Genomic DNA, 26,659 nt, shown 5'->3' on the forward strand with positions numbered 1-26,659 from the left:
AAGACGTTGGAGGGAAAACACCCATGCATACAAAACGCATGCACAACAAACACATCACCCACAACCGCCATAACACAAACTCAACATTCCCACACTACACATAAAAATTACAAAAAACAAACTTTCCAATAAAACTGAATTGAAACCGTCGCGATAGTGAGCGTTAACCAAAATAAAAAACAGCCGAACCCAACCCAACCGCAAAATCATCCTTTAACGCTCACCGTCAAACGGTTGTTTTGCCTCCCTTTAAACTGCAAACTACAGGGGGGGGTGGGGGTAGTTTAATTTAGTCTCAAAACAAGAGGGGCGCCAGAAACCCCTCTTGCCCGGGTGAAAAATATTTCTTGAGCCGGCCCTGGCTCACTTGATTAAGGCATCGGTTTCGGAGACTACGCTGCAAGAAATTTCGGTTCGAATCCCGGTGTCTTCAAAATTAGGAATTATTTTTCGCAGCTCCATCTACCGTGCCGTCGCTTTCCACAAACAAACAAACAAACATACAACACTTAACGACATTCCGTCCATAGCAATAGTGTAATTTCGAATGTATATTCGATGTAAAACTAAAAAGGGAGGGGCTCTTACGTAAACATTTGGTACGTCGATAGTGGAGCGACGGATCATATGTCTTCCCGGAGGGATTATATGGCTTATTTCTGCGCCGATTTTATATCATCAGTTGAAGTTCCGGATAAAGACGTTATACGTGTAGAAGTAAAAGGGACTATGGAATTTCGCACTACAATAAACAATTTAACGTTTAATATTCAATTGAAAAACGTCTTACACGTACCGGATTTGGATGGAAATCTCCTTTCTGTAGGAAGAATTGAAGAAATTGGTTATTCCTTAAAATTTAAAGAAGGAATGGCGACCATAAAGCAACAACATGGCCAAGTCATATTAACTGAAACTCGCGAAGGCAGACTTTATAATGTCAACGAAGAAATCTTCAGTCGAGTAGCCAAACTTACAAAAGGATCAAAGCAAGAGGTTTGTCACAAAAGAATGGGTCATGTACACAATGAAGCGCTGCATATTTTACTGAAAGAAGGATATCCGAAAAAATCCGAAGATAAAATTGGCGAAATCTGTATCTTAGGCAAATTAAGAAGAAAGCCATTTCCAACCAACCAAGCTACGAGAGCTACGAGGCCGCTAGAATTGATACATTCCGATGTTCTGGGTAAAATAGAGCCTACTTCGAAGGGCGGCTCCAAATATGTCATTACATTCGTTGACGATTTTTCACGACAAATTCAAAGCGATTAAGGCTAGAGCGGAACCTATCCTAGGACTTAAAATAGGGACTTTAAGATCCGATAACGGAGGAGAATACCTTAGTGATAAATTCGAGGACTACCTGAGGAATAAAGGCATAGCACGCCAACTAACAATCCCAGCGACGCCGCAACAGAATGGAGTCGCGGAAAGGGCAAATCAAACTCTGATGGACATGGCAAGATGTTAACTGCTTGAGTCTGGAATTCCAAGAAGTTTCTGTTCAGATGCACTGAGTTCGGCGGCTTACCTAAGAAATCGCTGTCCCTCGAAGGCGATCAAAAACAAAATACCAGAAGAACTTTGGACCGGAATAGTGGCCAAATTGGATCACCTAAGAACTTTTGGATGTCGTGTTTGGTCAGTAAGAAGTAAACTGGACAAACGCACGAAGTTAGATCCAAAACCGGAAGAAGCTGTTCTCATAAGTTATCCGGAAGAAGTGAAAGGTTACAAATTATGGAACTTTACAACGGACAAAGTATTCGTTAGTCGCGATTTAATTTTTGAAGAAAATGTCTATCCTTTGAAAGAAAATATTATCGCTGAGGAGAATGAAAAATCAGATGAAATACGTTTTTGGAAAGAAGAATTGGAAACGGAAACTGACGAAGAGAATATCATTGAAGTACAAAGGAAGGATAAGAATAAAGTAACCGAATCACTGCAGGGGAAGCAGTCAACTTCGATAGTACACTTAATGATTCATCCTAGTACGCCAGTAACTATTCCGAAAAACATAGTACCACTTAGAAGATCCGAAAGAATAGCGAAGAAACGGAGCAACTGTAAGATAGCTTGCAAAATAATTAATCCAGATCCAACTACAGTAAAAGAAGCTATGTCTGGAGTTGACGCTGAGAAATGGACAGAGTCAATGACCGAGGATATGAATACGCAGAAAAACAACGCCACCTGAAAATTGGTACTACGACCTAAAGGAAGGACAATGATTGGGTCAAAATGGGTCTTTAGAAAGAAGTTTAACAAAGATAGTACACTCGAAAGGTACAAAGCGAGGCTTGTAGCCAAGGGATTTTCTCAAACCCCTGGAATAGATTTCATTGATACGTGTTCCCCAGTCATGAAAATGAAAAGCTTAAGAATTCTAATTGCTCTCGCTGTCAAATGGAATTGGACAATTCGACACGTAGATGTTTCCGCCGCTTACCTTAATGGCACGCTCCAAGAAGACATTTTTATGGAACAACCAGAAATTTTTGCTGAAGAAAGAAATGAAGACTTGGTTTGCCACTTGCAGAAGAGTTTATATGGCCTAAAATAGTCTGGACGAGAATGGAACAGTCATTTCGACGCATTTCTGAAGGCAGCCAACTTGACGAGATCAAAAGCCGATCCGTGCATCTACTATAATCTAGAGGACGATGTAGTATTGGGCATCTATATAGACGACACCCGTCTAATCGCCAAAGATGACAAGACTGCCGAACGCTTTGTGAAAAAGTTGCAAGAAGCATTCGAAATTCACGATCTTGGCTTAGCAGGGTACGTGCTATCTATTAGTATTGATAGGGAAGAAGACGGATCTATATCTCCAAACCAAACGACGTACATTGAAATAATTCTCGATACGTTTGGTATGATGAAGTATAGAGGGTTGAAAACACCCCTTGACCCCAGCGTTAAACTGAGCAAATTTTCGGACGAAGAATGGACAAAAGAGAAGTTGAAAAGCAGGAGCATTCCTTATAGACAAGCCGTAGGAAGCATCCTATATCTGGCCAGTACCACCAGACCTGATTTAGCATTTGCATCAACGTACCTCAGTCAGTTCAATGAACGACTCCAAGAAGAGCACTGGATACGTGTGAAACACGTGTTACGCTATCTTCAAGAAACAAAGAACTACAAATTGATATTTCAGAAGAATTCAGAAGGTTTTATCGCATTTTGCGATGCCGATTGGGCAAGAGACAAAACCGAGAGAAAGTCATACAGCGGATATCTATTCGTGTTAGGCAGTACCGCTATTTCTTGGTGCAGTCGAAAGCAAAAGACCAATGCACTATCAACTGTAGAAGAGTACCTATCCATGTGCGAAGCTACCAAAGAAGCAATTTGGTTGAACAGTTTTTTCACCGAATTAGGCGTCGATAATCAAGGAGCGATATGTTTAGCGAAGAATCAAGTCAGTTCAGATAGAAGTAATCATATTGGACTTAGACATTTCTTTTTGAGAAAAATGGTAGAAGAAAAGAAGATCGCGTTTAAGTACGTCTCAACAGAGAGCAGCCTCGCCGATATGTTCACAAAGCCTTTAGGAGCATCCCACGTGAAAGAGCACTGTGAACGTTTCGGCGTACGCGTGGAATTAAACAATTCCGATAAGGGAAGTGTTAGTGTGTGTGTACGGACAGATAGACTGACCGCATCAACCATCCTATTTGTGCCGGACTTGTGAGACCAGCGAACTTTGTACCCTCTCTTTTGTATGTGTTATTGTTTTTGTTGTCGGGAGAGAAAACCCGCAGTTCGTTGTTTTTAGCGCGAAGCGCAATACATGTAAACTCTAGCTTAATAAACCATATTTTAGTGTTACCTTACTCACGTTAATGTCATTAGGATACGCTTAGTGCTCTACACATTTTTATCAACACTTTTTACTTTAGGCACTCTCCCAAAATTTTAATAATAAACAACAACTTTTTAATACAATCTGTAATTAGCCTTTGATTGCATGAGTTTATCATTTCATATGGAATATCCCTGATGGAATTGTATGGATTAGTAGATTTAAAATTACAATTTATTTTTCGATAACTCCGAATGAAACCATTTACCATCTTAAGTCCCTGTTTTCGTATTATTTAAAAAGACACACATTTACAGTTTTAATTTATTTTGACAAAATATACAGAATTTCCAAATTCACTGCCGATATTTACTTTAAATAACCACATTTTTATAAAGAATCTGCAGAAGAAATTGAGGTCAATTATCAAAGATGGGCTTCATTATTACTAAATAATTTATTCTGTGTTTGATAATTTGGATTACAAATTGTCAAACAACGCTGTAATTCAATGAAAATACCTTGGTTTCACAGAAGTTTTATTCAATTAATTAGACAATTTAACAAAAAAGAGAAATATTTTAAAGAGAATGTGCTATTATTACTTTCGAAATACTCAGTTGTTTATAATTAAGTGGTTGAATTCTTATATATACTTCCGAAAACCATATAAACTAAGAAATATAGCAAAAGTTTAATATAAACCCATTATTTTTATCGACTTATTAATTCCATCATGCGTTTTACCCTAATAATTGTTCCTTGATGTGGACCATTTCACATAAAAGCCGGGAAAGTAATTGTAATGTGATTGTGTAGTTAGATGTTTAGATTATAAAAATCAAGTCAAAATTCCTTTACAAGATTAGCACTTTTGGCCAGATCATAGAATATTGATTCTTTCCTTTGCAACAAATTTTTTGGATCATCAAATTCCGCAACTGTTCCATGATCAAGAACTAAAACTCTGGAAGAGATTGTGAAAATTAAACGTGCTTGAATTAGAAAATGAGCAAATTTTAGTGTGTTAAAGTGAAGTTTAAGTAATGAAAAAGGTTTTTTTAAATTAGTCGTTTTTGTAACTGCCAAATGAAAAATGGCAAAAATCAGAACCTTGGTTTTGCGCTGGTTGCAACCTACTTCCAGGGGTTAGTAGGCCACACTTTGAAGCTCTCTGCCGCTCTTTTAACTCATCGTAAGAAAACTCCTTACACACCCTGTATTTAATTTTTAAATTTTATGGGAATGTAACGTGTAATACAGTCTGCTCGTCTATCTGATTAATCAGGGCGAGATATGTGTAACGACCACGCCAACGGGTAGGTAGGGGCCACGGGAAATACAGTGAGAGACAAACAAGAAGTCAGGCGCAGTGTTGCCCGCTGAGCTGTTTTCTCGCTGATTGGGTTCCTTTGCAAAGCACTTTGTGGAAAACAGACTTGGGTCGGAGGCGGATTTTGGGTAAATAGCTGCTACCCAGCGGTCTAGGGAAAAATTATACCGCAAAATGTGTAAATCGTTGGATAGGTTGTAGGAAAACTTGGCGTTAGCGCCATCGCCGAAGTCCAGGAGGTAAAGATTGCGCGAGACTACTCTAATATTAGACCGCAATTCTGCTAAAAGTAAATATTACACTTGTTTTGAATGTATTGTTTATATTCAGTTATTATTTGACCAAAAATTATCGCATTTTTAAAATATTCCATTTAATTTTTGGAAAATTTGGCTAAAAAATTGGAAAAGAAACGTTTCGGAAAAAATATTATTTTGGCAGTGGCTTTTTTATGGGCAAGTTTAATTTCCGTTTAGTGTGCGGGGCGTCACCTATCACTGGTAAACCTGACTCAGGCGTGTTATATGCCAATCTCTCGTTTGGACTCTTTTATGGTTACACGTATAAAGAATTTTAATATATGTTAAATAACAATAACTAAATTTGGCGCACTTATTTTTACCAACTCGCGGTCCTTCTAGTTATAACTTTCAGAAAAACCGAACTCGCGACAGATATGGGACTGACGCATTTATTGTTACGCATGTCACATACTTCACCAGGTTAGCTCGTGGGAAATTACTATTCGCGGCACGTCGTGGACCACTTTGGTTCAACATTTAGGCGCCCAAGTGCCTCAAATTGAGACCGAGTCCGTGAGGAGACGATGCCACTTATAGAACTATGTATTAGTTTACCATCTACCCCTTATGGTGGGACATTTTATTCTAAAACGTTAATGCCCAATGGCTGGGTTCCCGAGCACTCAAATTGATACCGAAATAACGGCGCTCACTGACAGAATAACGTGCAGTTGATGACAGATATCATCGTTAAAGGTTTTAAGGTCAGAGGTCAAATATTTGGGCAAAGATGGTGGTGTCTTAATATTGAAATAGTAAAAATCCAAATATCACAATAGTGAGAATGTGGTTTGTAAAAACACGAAAATTGACTAAAAACGTCAATTCAAAATATAATTTTATCTGCAACTATAACCTTAGTGGGTAGCTCTTTCGACTCCCAGCAAAAGTAATGTATTTTCAATTTCAGAAATGGGAATTCAATCGAATACTTCGGTTTCCTCTTTCCATAAAAGCGTGTGTAAATTTTCAAGTTCGTGTAGGGACCCTAGTGGTTATCTAGCTGTAACAGGGCTTGCCACAACCGTTCAATGCGGTTTCAATTCCCCAGTTTCGCGGTTAAAAGGACCTCAGATCTGCTACAATGCACGTTATTATCAAAGATTTCTTCAGCCAGAAACAAATATTCCAATCTCCCGCGTAGTGTCTCTGTGTGGCGTTGTGACACCATCACTTTATTGGATGAAGTTCCCTAGACTAACAATTGTAAGTCGTCGCTCTCCGTGGAAAAGGGTGACCCCGTATTCGCCTCGAAACTCGCTTTTCCGGCTTTCTTGTTGAAGCAGAACTAATAAGCCAAATCCTCCCCTTTCCTGGTGACCAGATTTTTCAGTCTTCAGCAATGGGTATTTATCATAGTGCTCCGGATTTCGGTGGAATCAAAAGGCGTGGGAAGAGCCTCTTTTAAGCGGTATCTAATCGTGAAAAGGTGAGACTCTTCACGGTGGGCTCCAAAGAGGCCGGTGCTTGGCTCAATGCCCTTCCATCGCTATCGTAAGGAACCCGTCTTAAGCGACGACTCCTACGAATGGCCACTCTTATCTGTGTGCCTCACACGCGTCACAGGTAGTGACTAACATTTTGAAAAGCTTTAGTGTCTGCGGGTGTACCCCTCGGTCTTTGAGTATCCGGAGCTCTCGCGGTACGACCGAAAAAGGCCACATGGCTTGTCACTGGTACCCAGGGCCGTGCTTAGAGGTCTCACGACCCCGGGCGAAATGAATGGGTGAAACTGAGTGTAGCGGCCCTCCGGTATATACATCCCTATGGTAAAATTTAAGCGGCCCTGGGCGACCGCCCTGCTCGCTCCCCCTAAGCACGGCCCTGTCGGTACCTTGGTCAAGCGGAAAGTCACTTGTGTCGGACTTTACTTGTACCGACCCTCTCGCACCATCGTATTTCGCTTGATCTTCAGCCCCTCTCTCGCCTCTAGCCTCAACTTAGGCTTAAACCAAGAACAATAGTTAGTTTTCGGGGCTGGAGAGTCTTTACGTGTACGCTGCTTCAATAATACACAATTTTCCACTTCTGTTTGATGCTTTGATACTATGATTCTTTTTACATATTTTGTATTTAGTTCAATAGTTATAAACTGAAGACTCAGATGATCCTAAATTTATTTAGTCCATATACTCCAAGCCTCTTTGGCACCAAATTTTAGTTGTTTACAGTGGCAGTGTATTGGGACCCACGTTATTTATATAGGTCAACAAGCTCGGTCGTCCACAAAGACGGGTGGATTGTCAGTGGTGTAATTATTACTTAACATTCAGGACCAATTTTTCTATCTACGACACTGGTGGTTTGTATATATTTACTTACAGTACGGCGGTATATAAATGCTAAGATTGTATTTATGCAAAGACTATGAAAGGTTTCACAGGGACATCCCGCGTGAGCGATTTCGGAATAAAATAAAATCACCGCGAGATGGCGCCGCTGGTTTAAAAATTGGGGGCAAACCAAAGACCAGTTAACAAAGAGCAGTAACAACTACTATGGAGGTGGATAGGAATACGCGCACATGATAATATTCCACCAAACACTATAAAAGATTTCATAGTCTTTGATTCCACATGGTAAGGGTAAACAAACTAAAGTGCAATGGAAGAGCTAGGAAATCAAGGAAATGAAGAAATATACAATGGTAATAAAATTTAACAATACAATGATGAAATATTAAAACCATTATATAAGAATTTATCTAATTCGATGTTTTAGATTTGTCGGATCAAGATTTAAGCCATGATTTATAAGAAAATGATTTAGAAAATGAATTGGAGGGAAATACTACATTGAAGAGTTCTGATAATCTGGCTCAAATATGCAAAATGTGTACAGTACGTGTAGATGAATTGAAGAAGAAGGATTAATTTAACAATATACGCATACTTTATTCTGATAATAACCTAAGACCATTTACACCTGGACTACAATGCCAACGTTATAACTCCGATTTCAGAGTGTCAGCTACAAGAAACCACTAAGTGGAGAAAATCCGCGATAGTTATCCACAAACATGCAGCAACTCCCCCTTTTTTGATCCCCCTTGTTTAGGAGGCCAACGGTTCGCGCACTCTTCCGCTGTTTTTCTCTTGACGCTGTAAATAACGAGCGAAAATTGGTCACGACTCGCGGAGCGACCGAGTAAAATGTCGGGAGAGGAGCGCGAAGTGAACGCGTTTTTTCAGCCCGAATTCTCTTGTGGACGAGAGTTGCCTCTAAATAACGATGGTGGCGTTGGGGTAGCGGTGACACTAGCCTAACAACTACGCCTACCTTCATTGCAGTGCAGGTAATTTCCCTGTAGTTTGAAGGATGCAAGGAGTAGTTATGATCATAATCATCACTTATTTCTGTATCACCAAAGACTAGGGTATCACTGAATGTAAGGTCGTTCAATTCTTCACAATCACTGACACTATTTGATATGTTGATATAGGAACCCACGTTCAAGTCATTTAAATCCCGACTATCTTGTTGTTTATTATATTTGATGGTTCCAAAGCGTTCCCTTCTTGGTCTGTCTTCTTATCCAATGTCCACAGGGTTCGGGTATTCCTCAGTTGGTCCATGGCCTCCGTGAAAATGTTTGGAACACACGAACGTATTGTAAGTTACATTTTCTACTCCAAAACCAGGGCGATTTAGCCATTTAATCCAATTCAAACACTTTTTTGGATCCTTCTTGAATATAGGGATTGGGATGAAGTAAATGTCTTTCATATGATCTTTTAGGTTATATCGACTGTCACTTTGTAATATACATTACAAACTGTACATATTTGTTTTATGTTCATACCCAGCCAGGTATGGATAGATGGCGCCACTTTGGTGGTTTCAACATTGAACTTTAATTTACTATCTTAGGCCATCTCCCCGGGTAATAATGGGAGATATGGTCTGGCAGGCCAGCAAGCGGCGGGCTGATGTAATAATGTCGTTTTTGGTTTGTTCCTATTAAAATGTTATTTGTGTTAAACTAAGAGTGTCTTATTAAATAAGAAGGGCACAACACACTTCTACACCTTATGTGTACGCAGGTTTTGTTTCTCGGCATTGTTTATAGTTTATAGTTATAAATAAGCTCTAAATGTTGTATACAAATTTGACTTTATAAGTATGTAAATAATAACTATTGAAAAACTATCTAATCGACAAGCGTATGAACATTTCTAACCAAGCTTTCATAGTCTTTGATCTAACACTAACGTCTTTCATAATAATAAGGAAACGGAAAACTTCGCGGCGCATGCGCGAAATCTTACTTCAAGAAAAATCTACAAGGCGCGCTGCAGTTTGCCCCGAATTTCTCTCCGAGACTTATCGTAATGAAGCGGAAGGCAGGGAGAAGCTCACGCGGGAGGTCCCTATGAAACCTTTCATAGTCTTATGTTTTTACTTATATCTTTAGAGTGTATGCCAGCCTGGTCTATCCATTGATTAAATAACTTTAATATCCTTTTCCAATTAAAAGTAAAAATTTAAGGGCTCAGATATCATCTGAATGGCAATCAGTTTTAGATTTAAGAGTGCAAAATGGCGCCCCTCGACATCCAGCGCCCTTGACGTTCACAACCTCGCCCAGGCCTTGCTACGGTTCTGCAAAACATTTTAATCGAACACATCCTAGAAAGTAACTAAAATATATTTGAGGGTAGACTTTTAATAAAACTGAAATCGAGGTGCTTGAATTACTACGCCTAACATATGATTTTTTTTAAATCAAGGAAAACAATCGGGGTAATATGAAATATTTATGACACTCCCATTAAGACAATGATTATAGAAAAAGACGATATGTCGACGCTACTCTGATGTAATGAGAAATATTCCTTACCTGTCATAGTCAATGATTGTGTTCAGTCTGTGGGCAATTGTCAAAACAGTGGCATTAGCAAACTCTTGACGTATGGTGATTTGAATCAGTTCATCTGTTTCCAGGTCCACAGAAGCGGTTGCTTCGTCCAAGACGAGAATTGTGGTGTTTCGCAACAATGCTCGGGCCAAGCAGACCAATTGGCGTTGACCCACACTAAAACAAAGATAAAAAGCAAATAACAATACCATTAACACCCAATAGATTCAAAAGTGAACTTAATGAACTTTGTAGTAGACAACTTTGCCGTTTGGTAAATTTATATTGATTCTTTTTATTTCATTAAATTGTCTCAATGATTATTTTGAAACCCTCACTTTAAATTATTAAACAGGTGAAACCGCCATTCGAAAACGAGTATTAGTTCCACAGGGAACCCAAATGTGGTACACTTGTTCGAAGCACGTGATTATACTGTGTATTAAACTATTCATTTCTCAATAAAGGTAATGCCAAGGACATATTGACGTCACTAAGAACGTAAGCGGCGACCTTCGAGGCCCACTTGCATGATTGTCTCTCTTATTTCCTTTCTTAAACTAGAATTTTACGTGTTTCCAATTGAATCACTTCATCTAGTATAATAGTAAATTAAACAAGTTGGCAAGCCAAAATATACCTCTCCTCGGAAGAATTGTCCCTAGTGCTATTAATTTCTTGAGATAACCCTTAAAGATATATCTCCGCAATTTAGAGTTACTTGTTAAAAATGTTATACCAGTTCTATCCCGCCCGGTATAAAATTTTATTTATAATTAAAATAATTGAGACGAAATGACCAATTTTAATTTATTCAGAATATTCAGTTAAGTAGTTACAACAGTGAGTTAGACGTACTATAACAATGCACAATTGAATTTAACCATATTTACGGTACAAGTTTGTCAGTTGAATATAATACAAAGCAAATTTTAATGAAAGATATATCTACAGAGGGTACTACAACGACCGTTCGCTTTTTGGTTTATAATTTTAAGGGAATCGGGCTGATTTTAATTAAACGATAGTTTATCGAAATTTTGTAAAAAGAATATTCCCTAAGGCCGCGCGATAAATTTACGAGAATTATTTCCCGTCGCCGTTATATCGACAATTTAGTTGATTCGGGATTGCCAGAACTTCAATGTTGTGGGCGAGTGATTACAAAATCAAATGGCAACCAGAATTATGCAAAATTATAAATGTTTATTTTTATTCAGAACAGTCTATGGAACGTTCTAGATTTAACTTTCATCAATAACCCAACAATATATATCCCTCCTACGTAATTGTACAGAAGTGGTCTTAGTTCATCGTGTTTGAAAAATAAACCCAAACATACTTACACTTAAGTAAATATCATAAATTATACTGAGTAATTTTAACTAAATTCAAACTACCTTACTATAAACTCTTGTCTTAATTAACAGCTGAGAGCTGTTCACTACTAATTACTTCCAATCTACTTAATTAGCCTCACAGGTTGAGTTGATAATTTCAAGGATATTATTAGGTTATTCCAATTCAAAAAATAAAAACAATGAATTTTATCTTACAGGTGACTTGAGTTAGTTCACAATTACTTTAACACTTTCAGTCTTAAACACGCACTGTTCATACACTTAAGTCCATTCGCTCACGTTCCAAACGTGAAACACAATTTAACTCTTTCCTTGACCGAAGACCGAAAATACTAATTAAAACCACAAAGTTACCTCATAACTTTTGACCGACCCCAGGACCCCGTCCTGTAGTAGTTCGTAAGACAGCCAAGAACTAAGAAAGACTAAATCTTCCATTTTGACGGCAACGGCTTTATATACGTTTATTTGGCGTTTTTTAGACCCGTCAAGATTTGACTCAAGTTCGAAAAATTGAAGAGATTATATTTTTTACCCGGTTTGATTGATAGTTCTCCACACGGTGGCGCTATATTATTACTTTGATATAGTTTCCGCGGGAGTTTTGAATAATTATCATTCAATAAACAATATATACAGTGATTGTATTAATCCGTTTAGTAAAAAAACCCGCCTTATCATAATTGTTCCTTTACTTGAATATTTTCCCTAAGGAAGTCAATGGCTCGGCGGTGAACTATTCGCATTGTAACAATGCGACCCGAGTTCAATTCCTGATCGCGATCAAATTTTACATTAAAATACTAAAATATTTAATTAAATATAAGATTAATATAATCTATAAATATTTAATTAAATATAAGATTAATATAATCTATAAATATTTAATTAAATATAAGATTAACATAATCTATAAATATTTAATTAAATATAAGATTAATATAATCCATAAATATTTAATTAAATATAAGATTAATATAATCTATATATATTTAATTAAATATAAGATTAATATCATTTATAAATATTTAATTAAATATAAGATTAATATAATTTATAAATATTTAATTAAATATAAGATTGATTTAATTTATAAATATTTAAAATGATGTAGAATAAATTATAGTACCTAACGTTATAACTTTGTAAAGGACATTCGCCAAAGGTGTTTTTTAGAAAAACACCGTAAATTAACAAGCGTTGGTGGCTGAGTGGTTAAAGTACGTTTCTTGCACAAGGCAGACCCGGGTTCGATTCCCGGCCGGCGCCAAAAAATCGCAAAATGATACTAAGACGAATACCGTGTACAACTGGTGGAAACCCTGCCATTGGACGTTGAGAGGTAGCATTGCACTCGGTCCGTCCCAAAGTCATTAAGAAGAAGTTGGAGAGAAAACGCCCATACAAACACAACAGACTCAACATCCACAACCATCATAACACAAACCCAACACTCACAACCGTCATAACACGAACTCAACATCCACAACAATCATAACACAAACTCAACACCCACAACAGTCACAACACGAGCTCAACATTAACGACCTACAACATAACAATAACGAAATATCTGGTGCGAGTTAACGAAAGAAGACCAACCAAACCCAACCGCTAAAGCTCACCGTCACACGGTGGTTTTGCCAATCCTTCGAGAAACTGCGTACGCAGTGATTACACTTTGCACCGAAAATGCGAACGCGTTCGCAGGCCTGACAGATAGACCCACAGACAGACACGGTGGTTGTATACAGTGGCGGAGCTTGGGTAAGTAGCGCCCCCACGCCGCGTATGATTTTGCGCCCCTTTCTATAAGCGCATATATATATATATATATATATATATATATATATATATATATATATATATATTCCTAGCATTTTTCATTGTTCAACAAAAATGATGTAGGGTACGTGACGGTACTTAGACAAAACTACATCGACTATGATGGAATATTACATTATATGTTACCATAGAGATAGAAAATAAGTAGAGGCCCAGACAGGGGAAAAAAGAGCTGCTTTCTGTTATGGAAATTTCATCTCCCTCCGTGGCATGCGTTATAGGGAAGAAGCACGTAGCGCCACCACACCGTTCTGGAGGGACTAGAAATCGTCACCTGAAAGCAAAATCCACGTAACTATATACACAAGTCTTAAGAAGTTACGTGGATTTTGCAATGACGTCGTAGAGCTAAGCTGGTTGCGACAAAGGGAGTTTAGTTTCTTAGATGGCCGTTTGTGGCGCCACGTATTTCTTCCCTATAACGCATAGCTCGTGAAGGGGGATAGCAGCGCGGAACAAACCCTCAGATTTCATTGGGCCTCTACTTATTTTCTATCTCTATGTATGTTACTTTTAAAATTAAATAACCCGTCTCCTTTTAAGCTTTCCAACATAGAAATGTAACATAGAGTAAAAACGTGTCCATCGTGTATCCTGCTTTATGAGCTAACTCTAAGCAGTAAAACTTATAGTAAAGTAGAGTAAATCTCGTAACGCGACTAGATAATCTATAAAGTCTCCGGCGTGTACCATTGAGTTGGGAATAAATAGAGGTACAAATAAATCCGGCTAGCGCGGGACCAATTTCTTTCAATATGGAGACTTTTTAAACTAAATCGTTCAACCGTGGCGGCATCTGTCTCTAGTGGTGGCAACTATATTGCAATTGAATTTTTGCGCGAATCATATAACTTTACAAAATATATTTGGCGCTACCGCCCAATTATAAAGATGAATATCGTCTTCTCAGAACAGGTCCCGCGTAACCATGGGAGCCGAAATGGTAATTGTAATTCTAGCAGTATTATTCCCAATTCAATGGCGTGTACCCTGCGTTATGAACTAATTCTTCAAAGAGTAAGTTAAAATAAAGTAGCGTAAAACTCGTAACGCATTTAAATAAACTACTCGTGTTTAAAGACTAAGCTACATCAAATTTAAACCAGTCTTTACCTACTTTTGGCGCCAACTATAAGACTTACTCACTTTATAGTCCTCGAAAAAATGCGCCCCCAAACCTCTTGCGCCCCCACGCAGTTGCGTACCCTGCGTACCCTATATCGCCGCCCCTGGTTGTATAACCCCTCCTAGGGGACATAGTCCCCTCGGAGAGGTAAAAAGAGCCCTTTAATAAGTTATTAATAGATAATTACAAAACTTACAGAAATAAAATTAATATTTTAGTAAAAACTATAAAACATAACTATTTCAAAAATAAACTGAATGAAAGTAACCGAGACCCCACTACTATCTGGAAAATAATCAAATAAAAAAGAAAAAATTTCAATTGATAAAATAAAAAACGATAATGTAACAATATCAGTGAAAGATAACCCAAAAGAAGCGGCTAATTTATTTAATAACTACTTTTCAACAGTCGGTGCTGTATTGGCACAAAACATTCTGGACAAAAATCACAAGAACCTTAATTTTTATTTAAATACATATAGTGATAATAATGTGGAAAACTCTAATAGTTTATACCTCTCCCCAAGTACCCCCAAATATATTGAAAATATTATATCATAACTAAAAAATACGAAATCAAATGGCCCATATAACATTGGAGTTAAAACTTTAAAATGGCTAAAAAAACAAATATCGGTCCCTCTTTCGTACATATTAAATTTGTCCATAAGATGTGGTATTTTTCCTGGCGCTTTTAAGAGGTCTATTATTGTACCGATTTTTAAAAATGGGAAAAGGGATCGTGTTGGAAGTTATAGACCAATTTCTTTGATCTCCAATGTCGCTAAAATATATTAGAGAGCAATAACGTACTCTCAAAGAACCAACTTGGCTTCCGACGGAATCGAAGCACAAATTATGCAATATTTGATCTTTCGAAAGACCTTTACAATTCCTCAGATAAATCTAAAAAAACTATAGGTATTTTCTTAGACCTGAAAAAGGCGCTTGATTTGGTATCACATCCCATAATAATAAAAAATTAGAAAATTGTGGAGTTTGTCGATAACCTTTAAATTAGTTCAAAAGCTATCTGGATGACCGTTCGACTATTGTAAAGTTAAAAATACGTCAACTATCATATGTTATCCCTCAGGGAACTATATTGGGTCCTATCCTGTTTCTAGTTTATGTGAACGAAATTTGTAACATACAAATTCACGGTCGTTTGATATCGTTTGCCGACGACACCGTAATATTATATCATGGAAATTCTTGGGAAGAGGCCATTAAAATGGCGCAAGTTGTAGTAAACCATATTCATGGAGCCTTAGATGAAAGACTTCTTACACTAAATGGGGACAAAACTAAGTAGGTTTGTTTCTCAAATAGGAAATTACCTTTTAATCATAATCATAAACTGGTTCTCCATCACTGTCCAGACATAAATACTTGTAATAATAATGGTATTAGATGTGAAGATCTGAAGGAGGTATCGAATATCAATTACTTAGGTATTACTATCGATAACAATTTAAAATGGACTATTGATATAAATAATACGTTAAAAAAGTTACGCCTGTGTTTATTTATATTTTATGAAATTCGAAACTTCCTCCCATTACCATCCATTAAAATAGTCTATTACGGGCTAGTCCAGTCGATTTTATCTTATGGTATTGTTGGCTGGGGTGGCGCGAATAAGACTTTGTTAGACAAGTTGGAAATTATGCAACGGACGGAATATAATTTAAAGAGTAACAGACTTGAACATATGTCTAATTTGTACAATGGTTTTAAAGTATTCACAGTACGGCAATTGTATGCTAAGTGTATTTTAGTGATAACATTAAAAAATCGAGAAGAATTCGCTGTATACAATTTATACATATAGTACTCGCTGTGTTGTAGACGGAAATTTAAATATCGAAAAAATGGAAAAATCAATTGGCCAAAGACCAGCTATATATCTGGGGCCAAAGCTATACAATAATTTATACCATAATATTAAACATTGTGCAAGTAAAAATAGGTTCAAACATAAGGTGGTTGCTTGGCTTGTCACAAGTGGTTTTCTATGTGACTGAAGTTTAGTTTAGTTTAATTTCATGTGCAAATTAATAAATTGTATTTTTCATATTTCTTCTTTTCGTTGCTATTATTATTATTTTTTCTCTATGTATTGGATTGTTAGCCATAATATACTCATGTATATAAATATACAGGGTCTTTTTTTTTGCTCGGAAAAGTGTTTTTTTTCAAAAACTATTTATAGTACCGATTTCAAATTTGGAAGGTCAATTCTCTATACCGGGGGACATCAGTTTGAGAAATTTGAGCGTTTTCGGTAATGTTTTTCACTAATTTTGAAAAATTATTTTTCGACCACTAGGTGCGAGATAAAAAATTTCTATTATAAAGTTGTAGGCCGTCATCGAAAACCCTTAAAAATTGTTCACTCGACGAAAAACAACTTATTTATCAGTGGAAATTCGAGCTTGAAAAATTTACAAGTTGGTGAAGCCAAATTACGATTGTTTGAAACGATAATTGAAAAGGGAACAAGTCTAATACAAACGTAGTAGAGTTTTCACACTTGAAAAAATGTACACGTTTGGTTTTTAAATGCAGATATTTTATTCACATAAATTTTTACAAAACATTTTCAATAATATCACCATTGGCTGCAACACAGGTTTGTGCGCGGACAATTAAGTTCTCAAACGCTTTCTCTACCATTTCTGGTGTGACGTCTCGGCAAGCACTGATTATTCGTCTAATGAGTTCCTCCCTAGTTTCAATGGGCGTGGCGTATACTGTAACGACATATATACCTTTACCCATTAACCTAATTAATCATTAACTACGTTCTAAAAAGGGGTAAAAAGGGGAAGTCGGTTAAACGTATGTTTACCTTCGCTACATTAATCGAACTAAAAACGACTGGCCCGGGGACTCGCGTCACTTTCACTATTGGGGTGAGCGAGGTTATTAAAATGGTCTAGGGGTATTTTTTATTAAAGTTAGTCTGTCTAGGGGTATGCTTATACTAAAAGATAACAATGGGGTTGAGGTTTGCCAAGTAAAACAAAACATTTAATAAAGATTTAAGAATAACATTGCCCAATGGGCGAAATATAACACACAAGAAAAATAAAAGGGAGGACTACGTCCAATAATGCCAAAGGCGTCATATTAAGGCGCCAGTTAGCCTGAAGCCAAATATAAATCGAAATACAAAATTGATATCATAAATGAAAATAAAAATGTTTTACGATATGGTCCAGAGACGGTGGATGCTGCAGGCTCCTTGATGGAAGAACTGGCGATGTCGGTTAGCGAGAATCACGCACTCACATATTATGTACACATGGCGACTCTTTATCGCCAAATCGGGTTCACGCGTTTTTAAAACGAGCGGTCTTCGCGACCCGTACTGGGACTATGTCCCAATTTTAGTTTTGAGACTTTCCGATCTTTATATCTGGAGGTCGTCTCCTCTGGTTGACTTCCAGAGTTCTATTATGTTGAAAAATGTTTAAGTCCGAGTATATAAACCAGGTCGCAACGTGGTCTTAGAGATCGTCCGTAATTCGGGCCAATCATGACCTCTGAGAGAAGCCCGGGAAAGAGTAACTACCAATCTTATTTGGGTCACTAAGGACGGGTGATGCGCTACGCGAAACCATATTGCTATTTGTACGGTTAATGTAACGTCTTTGTCGGGACTGTCTGCAAAAAGATACGTCTTCGTCGTCAAAGCGACTATAAATATTCATATACAGGGCAGTTTCACTTATACTGTCAACGTAAAACAAAACGATTTCAGATTTGGGTACTAAAAAAAAATTAGTTAATTACTTTATCTTCCTGGCAAGGTCAAAACATAATCCACAAAAGGGAAAAGGGAAATCAAACACGCAAAAGGTGTAAAAAAAAATCGCTAAAATGTTAAAGCCAAAATAAGGCATAAGACTCCCAGGAGATATTGAGACAGTTCCAAAATCATCACTTACTTAGTTTCATTTAACCCAAATCTTCTCTAACCACAAAAAAAAAAACTCATACCTAAAGCAATAAGCAAAAAAAAAAAAAAAACACGCAAATCACACACAGAAACGCGAAACAACCATTCTCCTCTAAAAACGACATAGTACTCAAATGTAAATTGCCAAAGTTTAAATATTCAATACTACTAATCTTATTGTTTTACATACATAATGTGAATGTTTAAATTAAATATTAAGGCTATTGATTTTATGCGTTACAATACCTTTGCTTTAACGAATCCCCAGAGAAAATAATCCAGCGGTGTTAGGTCAGGTGACCTTGCTGGCCAATGCACTGGACCATTTCTCCCTATCCACCTTTCAGGAAACTCGTTGTTGAGGTGCTCAGTTACTTGCCGGGAAAAATGCGTAGGGGCGCCATCTTGCTGAAACCACAACTGACGTCTTTCAGCCAATGGAAGGTCGTCGATTGCGTCACTCACTTCGTTCTGTAGAAAATGTAAATACCTTTGGCCGTTGAGGTTCGTCGGCAGGAAAAAGGGACCAATCAAACGGTTTTCAACAAGTCCAACCCAAACATTGACCCGTTCAAATTGAACCTGGTGATGATATTCAAAACCCCAATGTGGGTTGATGTCAGACCAAAGATGGCTGTTTTGATGATTAAAGGGCCCATCTCTAGAAAATGACGCTTCGTCGGAGAACAAAACATGGCGCAAAAATTGTCTATCTTCTTGGACAGCATTTAGTAACCAGTTGCTAAATTCATAACGTCTTTGATGGTCTCCGTCAATTAGTCCTTGGTGGAGCGTAGCTCTGTATGGGTGATAGCGATTCTTACGAAGAATTTTCCACACACGATTTGCAGAACAACCCAAATCAGCAGCGGCGTTAGCGCAACTGTGACGAGGATATGCCACAAAGTACGCGAGTACATTGTTCTCGAAGTCTAAATCCGGTTGACCCAATCCGCGAAACCTAGGTTGCAAGTTACCAAATTGATTGAAATCGTGAATTGCTCGTCTTACTGTATTTACAGATGGTGCTCCATTTGGATGTCTTTCTGCGAAGATTTCAGTCACTCTTCTAAGGTTTTGCGCTGCTTCTCCATAGTAAATGGCAACTATCTCGGTACGCTCAGCTACTGAATAACGAGGCATTGCTCGAAATATTATCAAACACTGATAATAATCTCCCAAAGTTTTCCTTTAAATACCCAATGCATGTTTAGGATTGACCTATAGCCTCGTGTTTTTTAAATCCGGTCGTTTTTTTAACCAAAGTTTCAACTGGATTAGGTAATTCGGTTTCAATTATCGTTTCAAACAATCGTAATTTGGCTTCACCAACTTGTAAATTTTTCAAGCTCGAATTTTCACTGATAAATAAATTGTTTTTCGTCGAGTGAACAATTTTTAAGGGTTTTCGATGACGGCCTACAACTTTATAATATAAATTTTTTATCTCGCACCTAGTGGTCGAAAAATAATTTTTCAAAATTGGTGAAAAACATTACCGAAAACGCTCAAATTTCTCAAACTGATGTCCCCCGGTATAGAGAATTGACCTTCCAAATTTGAAATCGGTACTATAAATAGTTTTTGAAAAAAAAACACTTTTCCGAGCAAAAAAAAAGACCCTGTATATCGGTACTCCAAGCGAATCAACAGCCTACGACACCGGTGGTCTCATCAGAATGCCTCAAGCCCGGACAGATGACTAATCAAGCATGGGTAGTAGTACCCTACTACTGATGGTCTCACCCTCTATGCTTGGAGGAGGGAAGTATTCTGGAGTGGAAAATCCCATAGCATTAACCGACATCGCCAGTTCTTCCATCAAGGAGCCTGCAGCATCCACCGTCTCTGGACCATATCGTAAAACATTTTTATTTTCATTTATGATATCAATTTTGTATTTCGATTTATATTTGGCTTCAGGCTAACTGGCGCCTTAATATGACGCCTTTGGCATTATTGGACGTAGTCCTCCCTTTTATTTTTCTTGTGTGTTATATTTCGCCCATTGGGCAATGTTATTCTTAAATCTTTATTAAATGTTTTGTTTTACTTGGCAAACCTCAACCCCATTGTTATCTTTTAGTATAAGCATACCCCTAGACAGACTAACTTTAATAAAAAATACCCCTAGACCATTTTAATAACCTCGCTCACCCCAATAGTGAAAGTGACGCGAGTCCCCGGGCCAGTCGTTTTTAGTTCGATTAATGTAGCGAAGGTAAACATACGTTTAACCGACTTCCCCTTTTTACCCCTTTTTAGAACGTAGTTAATGATTAATTAGGTTAATGGGTAAAGGTATATATGTCGTTACAGTATACGCCACGCCCATTGAAACTAGGGAGGAACTCATTAGACGAATAATCAGTGCTTGCCGAGACGTCACACCAGAAATGGTAGAGAAAGCGTTTGAGAACTTAATTGTCCGCGCACAAACCTGTGTTGCAGCCAATGGTGATATTATTGAAAATGTTTTGTAAAAATTTATGTGAATAAAATATCTGCATTTAAAAACCAAACGTGTACATTTTTTCAAGTGTGAAAACTCTACTACGTTTGTATTAGACTTGTTCCCTTTTCAATTATCGTTTCAAACAATCGTAATTTGGCTTCACCAACTTGTAAATTTTTCAAGCTCGAATTTTCACTGATAAATAAATTGTTTTTCGTCGAGTGAACAATTTTTAAGGGTTTTCGATGACGGCCTACAACTTTATAATAGAAATTTTTTATCTCGCACCTAGTGGTCGAAAAATAATTTTTCAAAATGGGTGAAAAACATTACCGAAAACGCTCAAATTTCTCAAACTGATGTCCCCCGGTATAGAGAATTGACCTTCCAAATTTGAAATCGGTACTATAAATAGTTTTTGAAAAAAAAACACTTTTCCGAGCAAAAAAAAAGACCCTGTATATATATTTATGTCATGTTCTGACTTCAAAGACAAATATATAATTATGTAAAGTGTCCCTCCCACGCTTAAGCTTGGATTATGTGGGCTAGGGAGATGTAATATTCATTGTGAATTAAGTTAAGTTAACAAAATCATGGCATCAAGAAATTATTATTATTATTATTATCATTATTATTATTAATAGTAGTAGTAAATACATAATTATTATAATTTAGTATTTCATTCAAAACAACACAGTACTTGGAAGATGGTTTCAAACTAAACATTTTGAAATGAGACCCCTACATATGTATCAGTTTAAATGGCTTCTGCAAGCGGGTTGACTCGAAAGATATATGTAACATTTTACACAAATAAAATATTCCAGAAATATATTTAGCGTTTTAACAAACCTCAAATTACTTCCGCCTTCCGTTATTTCGTGGGCTAATCCTTTTTCCAGTGACTTGATGAATGTCTTCAAATGCGAGTGCTCCAGAGCCGACCAGATGTCTTGGTCCGAGTATTTGTTGAAAGGATCCAGATTCAGTCTTAGTGGGCCGGAGAAGAGAACGGGGTCCTGAGGAATGATGGTCAGTCTGGAGCGGAGGTCGTAGAGGCCCACTTGGGCGATGTCCACGTCATCGATCAGGATTTGGCCTGACGAGAGCTCGATCAGTCTGAACAATGCCATAGTGATGGATGATTTACCGGCCCCAGTGCGCCCCACAATGCCAACCTACGAGTAAAATTTATTTATAAGTTAAATATAGTAATTAACTTTAAATTGAGGTTGTTGTAATGTTTATATTTATCTAAAAATACTCCAAGAATCTCTTTATATTTGTTAGCTGCGTGAATAATTAAGTTATATTTTAGGACTCTAATATTTAATTATGTGGAAAATAATTACGACCACACTGAGATAATCTGGAAAAGGAGTAGAGTTGTTAAATTGATAAAGGTCGTCATTGTAATTGAGTTCTTTCAAATGTTATTTGCTTTTTGAATTCAGCGTAGTTAATTTCATTGGGCAATGTCGGAAACGGAGGCCTTACGTTGACGTTTTAGTTTTATCTGGTGAATCCTGTTTGTGATGAGCACCAGGAATCATTGCATTATTCCCAACGATGGAATAAGGCAACTACGTTCTTTTCTTTTAGTTCCAGCTTTGCCCCATCTAGGTGTATTGGAATATTGAATTCCTTCAATTCGACATGATCAGGAGTAAGGTGGATATAGCCAGAATTAAATTTGTCTCTTGAAGTTAGTCTTTTATTTTGCAGAAGCGGACTCGGTACCCGCTGGAATATTGCCAGGCTGTTCTTAGAAGTTACGGTAGCCGCGGTACCCTCCCAATGTTGAAATTTATTAATAATGGAAAATCATCACAAATCAAAAATTATATCAGAAGCCGATGGTCTCGTTTCTAACATTACTCAGCTAATATGGCAGCAACTCGATAACCCTATGACATGGGCCGAGCAAATATTTAAGATGAATTAGTCATCGACTTGTAATAAGAGGGATGGATTTTTGTGCGGCCATTATCTAAAACCGTAAGTAATAGTTAAATGGCATCGATAGCTCAAGCGAGTATATTTAACACCACCGAATAGTGTTTCCTCAACTCAATCTTTTACTTAATCCACGATTGCGGTCGCCAAGAATGGCCTAATAGCATCTATTTTATTTTATTTCCGAAGCTGCCGATATTTTTATATCACCGCGTTGTACGAATCTGTAGCTCTTTTTGTAGACCAATGGTGGCTATCGTCGTTCGACCGCAAGAATAAAATGCTACCAGTAAGACACTTTAATAGATACAATTTCCAAAATGTTTTAAAAATTTCAAAAACCTATTTCACTAGCAAATGCTAAACATGCGGTTCGCAAGATCCCAACTTCATATAGCAAGAGTAGTAGTTCGATATCGCTAACGATTGATGCATCATTTTCCTTCCGATCCTTAAGTTGGGCCTTAAGTGTTCAAAATTGATAAGTGATTGTGATGAATTGACATCACTTTTCTATTGATCATTTTTAAATCAATCTTTAACAGTGTGAGGGACAGAAACTGGCCAATTTCTGATCATTAAAGGCTTAAAATAAAGACAACGTCAGCAACGATTCGATATCATCTATCGATTGATGTATCATTTTCTTTCAATTCGTTATTTTGAGTGAGGGACAGAGCTTCTGTGGCCTTTAGGGCCCGAATTACTACAGTGACCGCGTGGGCGCAATATTATTTTTATACTATCCCTTACGAGGAAAGCGACTGATTATGCCATTAGCTAGATCAGCGTGTGCCCACATTTATTCAATATCACCTAAAGAGTGATGTATCATTTTTCAATTTATACAATCAAGAATTGGATTGTAGATCTCCTTGTGGACGATTTTATGGTTGGAGATTTAAAGATAATTTAATATCAATTGAAGATTAAGAACTTAAGGTCCCATGAATTGCCTAAATGGGCAATTGACAATCAAGTTTCTTGATGCAACCATAATCATAGTGCAATTAACTATGACTAACTCAAAACTGAATTTCCTTCTAAATAGAACTGAAGTTCAAAAATGAATATAGTTTCCAAGCCAAAATGGCAAAAAAGCACTAAAATGGGTGGATGGCCAACTACTTGGGCTCCGATGTCAACGATTTCAATTGGGCCACCAATGGAGTGACAGTGGTCGTCGACCGCTGCATCACTTACCATTTTACTACATATATGTTTCGAGGGTAATGACAAGAACGGCGACATCGCCTACACGGTACATGAAACTTATACACTAAAATGCCTACGAATTTTACCTTTTCCTTGGACCGTATTGCAAAGGAGATGTTATTCAAGACGAGGTCCAGTCCTTTTCTGTATCGAGCGCTGCAATGTCGGAACACAATTTGGCCCTCTTTTGGCCATGACGGAGAGAGTGCGAGATCGGTGGTTTCCCAGGGAGCTTCCGACGACAAATGAGAGTATTCGTGAATTCGCTCCAAAGAAACACAATCATTTTCGGATTTAATCGTAGATGTCACCAATAATGGAATGTAATCTATAACCTATAATTAAAAATAATTTTGCTTTCTTAAGAAAAATTAAGTTGATATTTTCCATGCCCACAATTGTGCATTCAAAATTAAGATAATAGCCAGTTTTATAGTCTATTATTCTTACTCTTCTTACTTACAAGACTGATGTTAGAGATGAGGAACCCAACAACTCCCGGAGAAAGTCTTCCTTTAGCAATGACGGTAAACATTGCTGCGCAGTAGAGCAAAAAGCTTCCTACAATGGTCAGTCTAATGTTCAGCCAACTGTCACCACAAAATGAAATCATTTAAAGCTTATTCACTTAGAAGGAGACGACCCGAGGTGTAACGCACCGATTTAGTTCAAACTCGGGGGTTTGGTAGACCTTCATATAACATGAAAAACCGTAAAGGGAATTTATTCAATGGGTAACCGTTTTGCCATGGAAACCAAAAATGTTTTTGACAACACAAAATGGAAATTTTCCCATTGAAAATAACATGGGAATCTGAATAGTTTTAAGGGTACCCCCTTTAAAAATTTTAATTAATTTCGAACTTTTTCTATTTCAAGCATTTTTAAAAATTTAAATTTAAAATTGGTCAGATTCCCATGTTATTTTCAATGGGAAAATTTCCATTTTGTGTTGTCAAAAACATTTTTGGTTGCCATGGCAAAAGGGTTGTCTATGGAGACATTTCACGTTAGGGTTTTACAAGATACATGAAGGTCTACCAAACCCCTGAGTTTCAACAAAATCGGTGTTTTACACCTCGGGTCGTCTCCTTGTTAGTTCAGTTTCATCAAAAGTGAAATTATTTGAAAATATTAGCATCACTTTGGTTACGTGTTTTTCAAAAGTGTAAAAATATTTGCGCAAATACTTTTTCCGTTTCAAGAATACCCTTTATGCATAATGTTTCAATTGCTTGCTCAGGCCATTATTTCAATATGTTTAAAATTTTATCTAAAATAACGAAATTTTCGGAGTATACGAGTTTAATTTCGAACTCACTTTTTAAAACATTTTGAGTAAAGTTCGCAAAACTGTAAGATTCTTGAATATGTATTTGTGATTGGTCAGTAGAAGACAAAAAGTTTCAATCAATCAAAACATTTAGAACATTCTCAAATAGGTACGAATTTAAGATGGCAAATTTTTCATAATGTTATGAGATTTTGTTTAGTTATGAAATATTAAAAATTATTCTTTTTTCTTTCACATTGTACATTTAATATTAAAAGTTTAATTCGGATATTTGTTACCTCGCTGTCATTTCCCTTAAATAGTAAACTGCAACGTCGTTGTCTATTAGATTGCGACACTCGGAGAAAAACCTGGGAAACGCCCTGCAGGCTCGGATGATTGTCAAACCACTGAGAGATGTCGAGAAGTGAGACACAACAAAGGAATGTCTTGTCGATGTAATTCTCTTCAATTGTCTACTTACAGCGACGTAAAATCGCTTTTAAAAGAGGTTATAGATTAGACAAACAAAAGACGAAATAGTTTTAAGTCTGTTTGTATATTTTATGATTTCGGAATTGCTGAAAACCATTGTACCCTAAATTTTATTAATCGTACGTTTCCATGTGTAGAATGGATCTTAACTTAAACTTGATACTGAAACTTTCGATTGATTTAGCGAAGATGCTATTTAACCTATAAAGAGTTTCATGACATTTAAAAAATTCGACCACTCAACATCTGATGTTCTTTCGATTTATTACTAACTACAAAATCATGAAATTAAGAGATCTGATAAGTTCTACGTCCTTTGGTAGACCAATTTTTTTAGCAGCAAACGTAGTCAACGAGGGGGTCACAACGACCATAAGGGGCAGAAGCCGCAACCCAAGAAAAAAGACAACGAGGGAGTAGAAGAGGCCACCGGAGACAAAATGAAAGCGAGGGACTAAAAGAGGCAACTGGAGAGGAAAAGTTGGGGAAGACATCGAGGGGTAGAAGAGGCCACCAGAGAGAGAAAGACATCGAGGGGTAGAAGAGGCCACCAGAGAGAGAAAGACAACGAGGAAGTAAAAGAGGCAACTGGAGAGGAAAATTTGGGGAATATATTGAGAGGTAGATGAGGCCACCGGAGCAGTGGCGGCT

At 37.2% G+C, this 26,659-nt stretch overlaps 1 protein-coding gene across 1 annotated transcript in view; it reads right to left on the reverse strand.

Annotated features, from left to right (window-relative positions):
* Positions 1–4,186: 4,186 nt before the first annotated feature.
* The window catches only part of LOC149946020 (ATP-binding cassette sub-family C member 1-like), a 65,425-nt gene continuing 42,952 nt past the window's right edge, over positions 4,187–26,659 (reverse strand). The window contains exons 20-25 of the mRNA XM_090171603.1: positions 25,813–26,012; positions 24,704–24,830; positions 24,327–24,575; positions 21,922–22,247; positions 10,293–10,487; positions 4,187–4,784 (exon numbers count right to left, since the gene is read on the reverse strand). Of these exons, the coding sequence (XP_090027729.1) occupies positions 4,664–4,784; positions 10,293–10,487; positions 21,922–22,247; positions 24,327–24,575; positions 24,704–24,830; positions 25,813–26,012 (1,218 nt within the window). The 3' untranslated portion in view covers positions 4,187–4,663. The remainder of the gene's footprint in view (positions 4,785–10,292; positions 10,488–21,921; positions 22,248–24,326; positions 24,576–24,703; positions 24,831–25,812; positions 26,013–26,659) is intronic.

The sequence above is a fragment of the Leiobunum rupestre genome, chromosome 4 (genome assembly GCF_980474605.1).
Source record: "Leiobunum rupestre chromosome 4, qqLeiRupe1.1.hap1, whole genome shotgun sequence".
NCBI classification, from domain to species: Eukaryota; Metazoa; Arthropoda; class Arachnida; order Opiliones; family Sclerosomatidae; genus Leiobunum; species Leiobunum rupestre.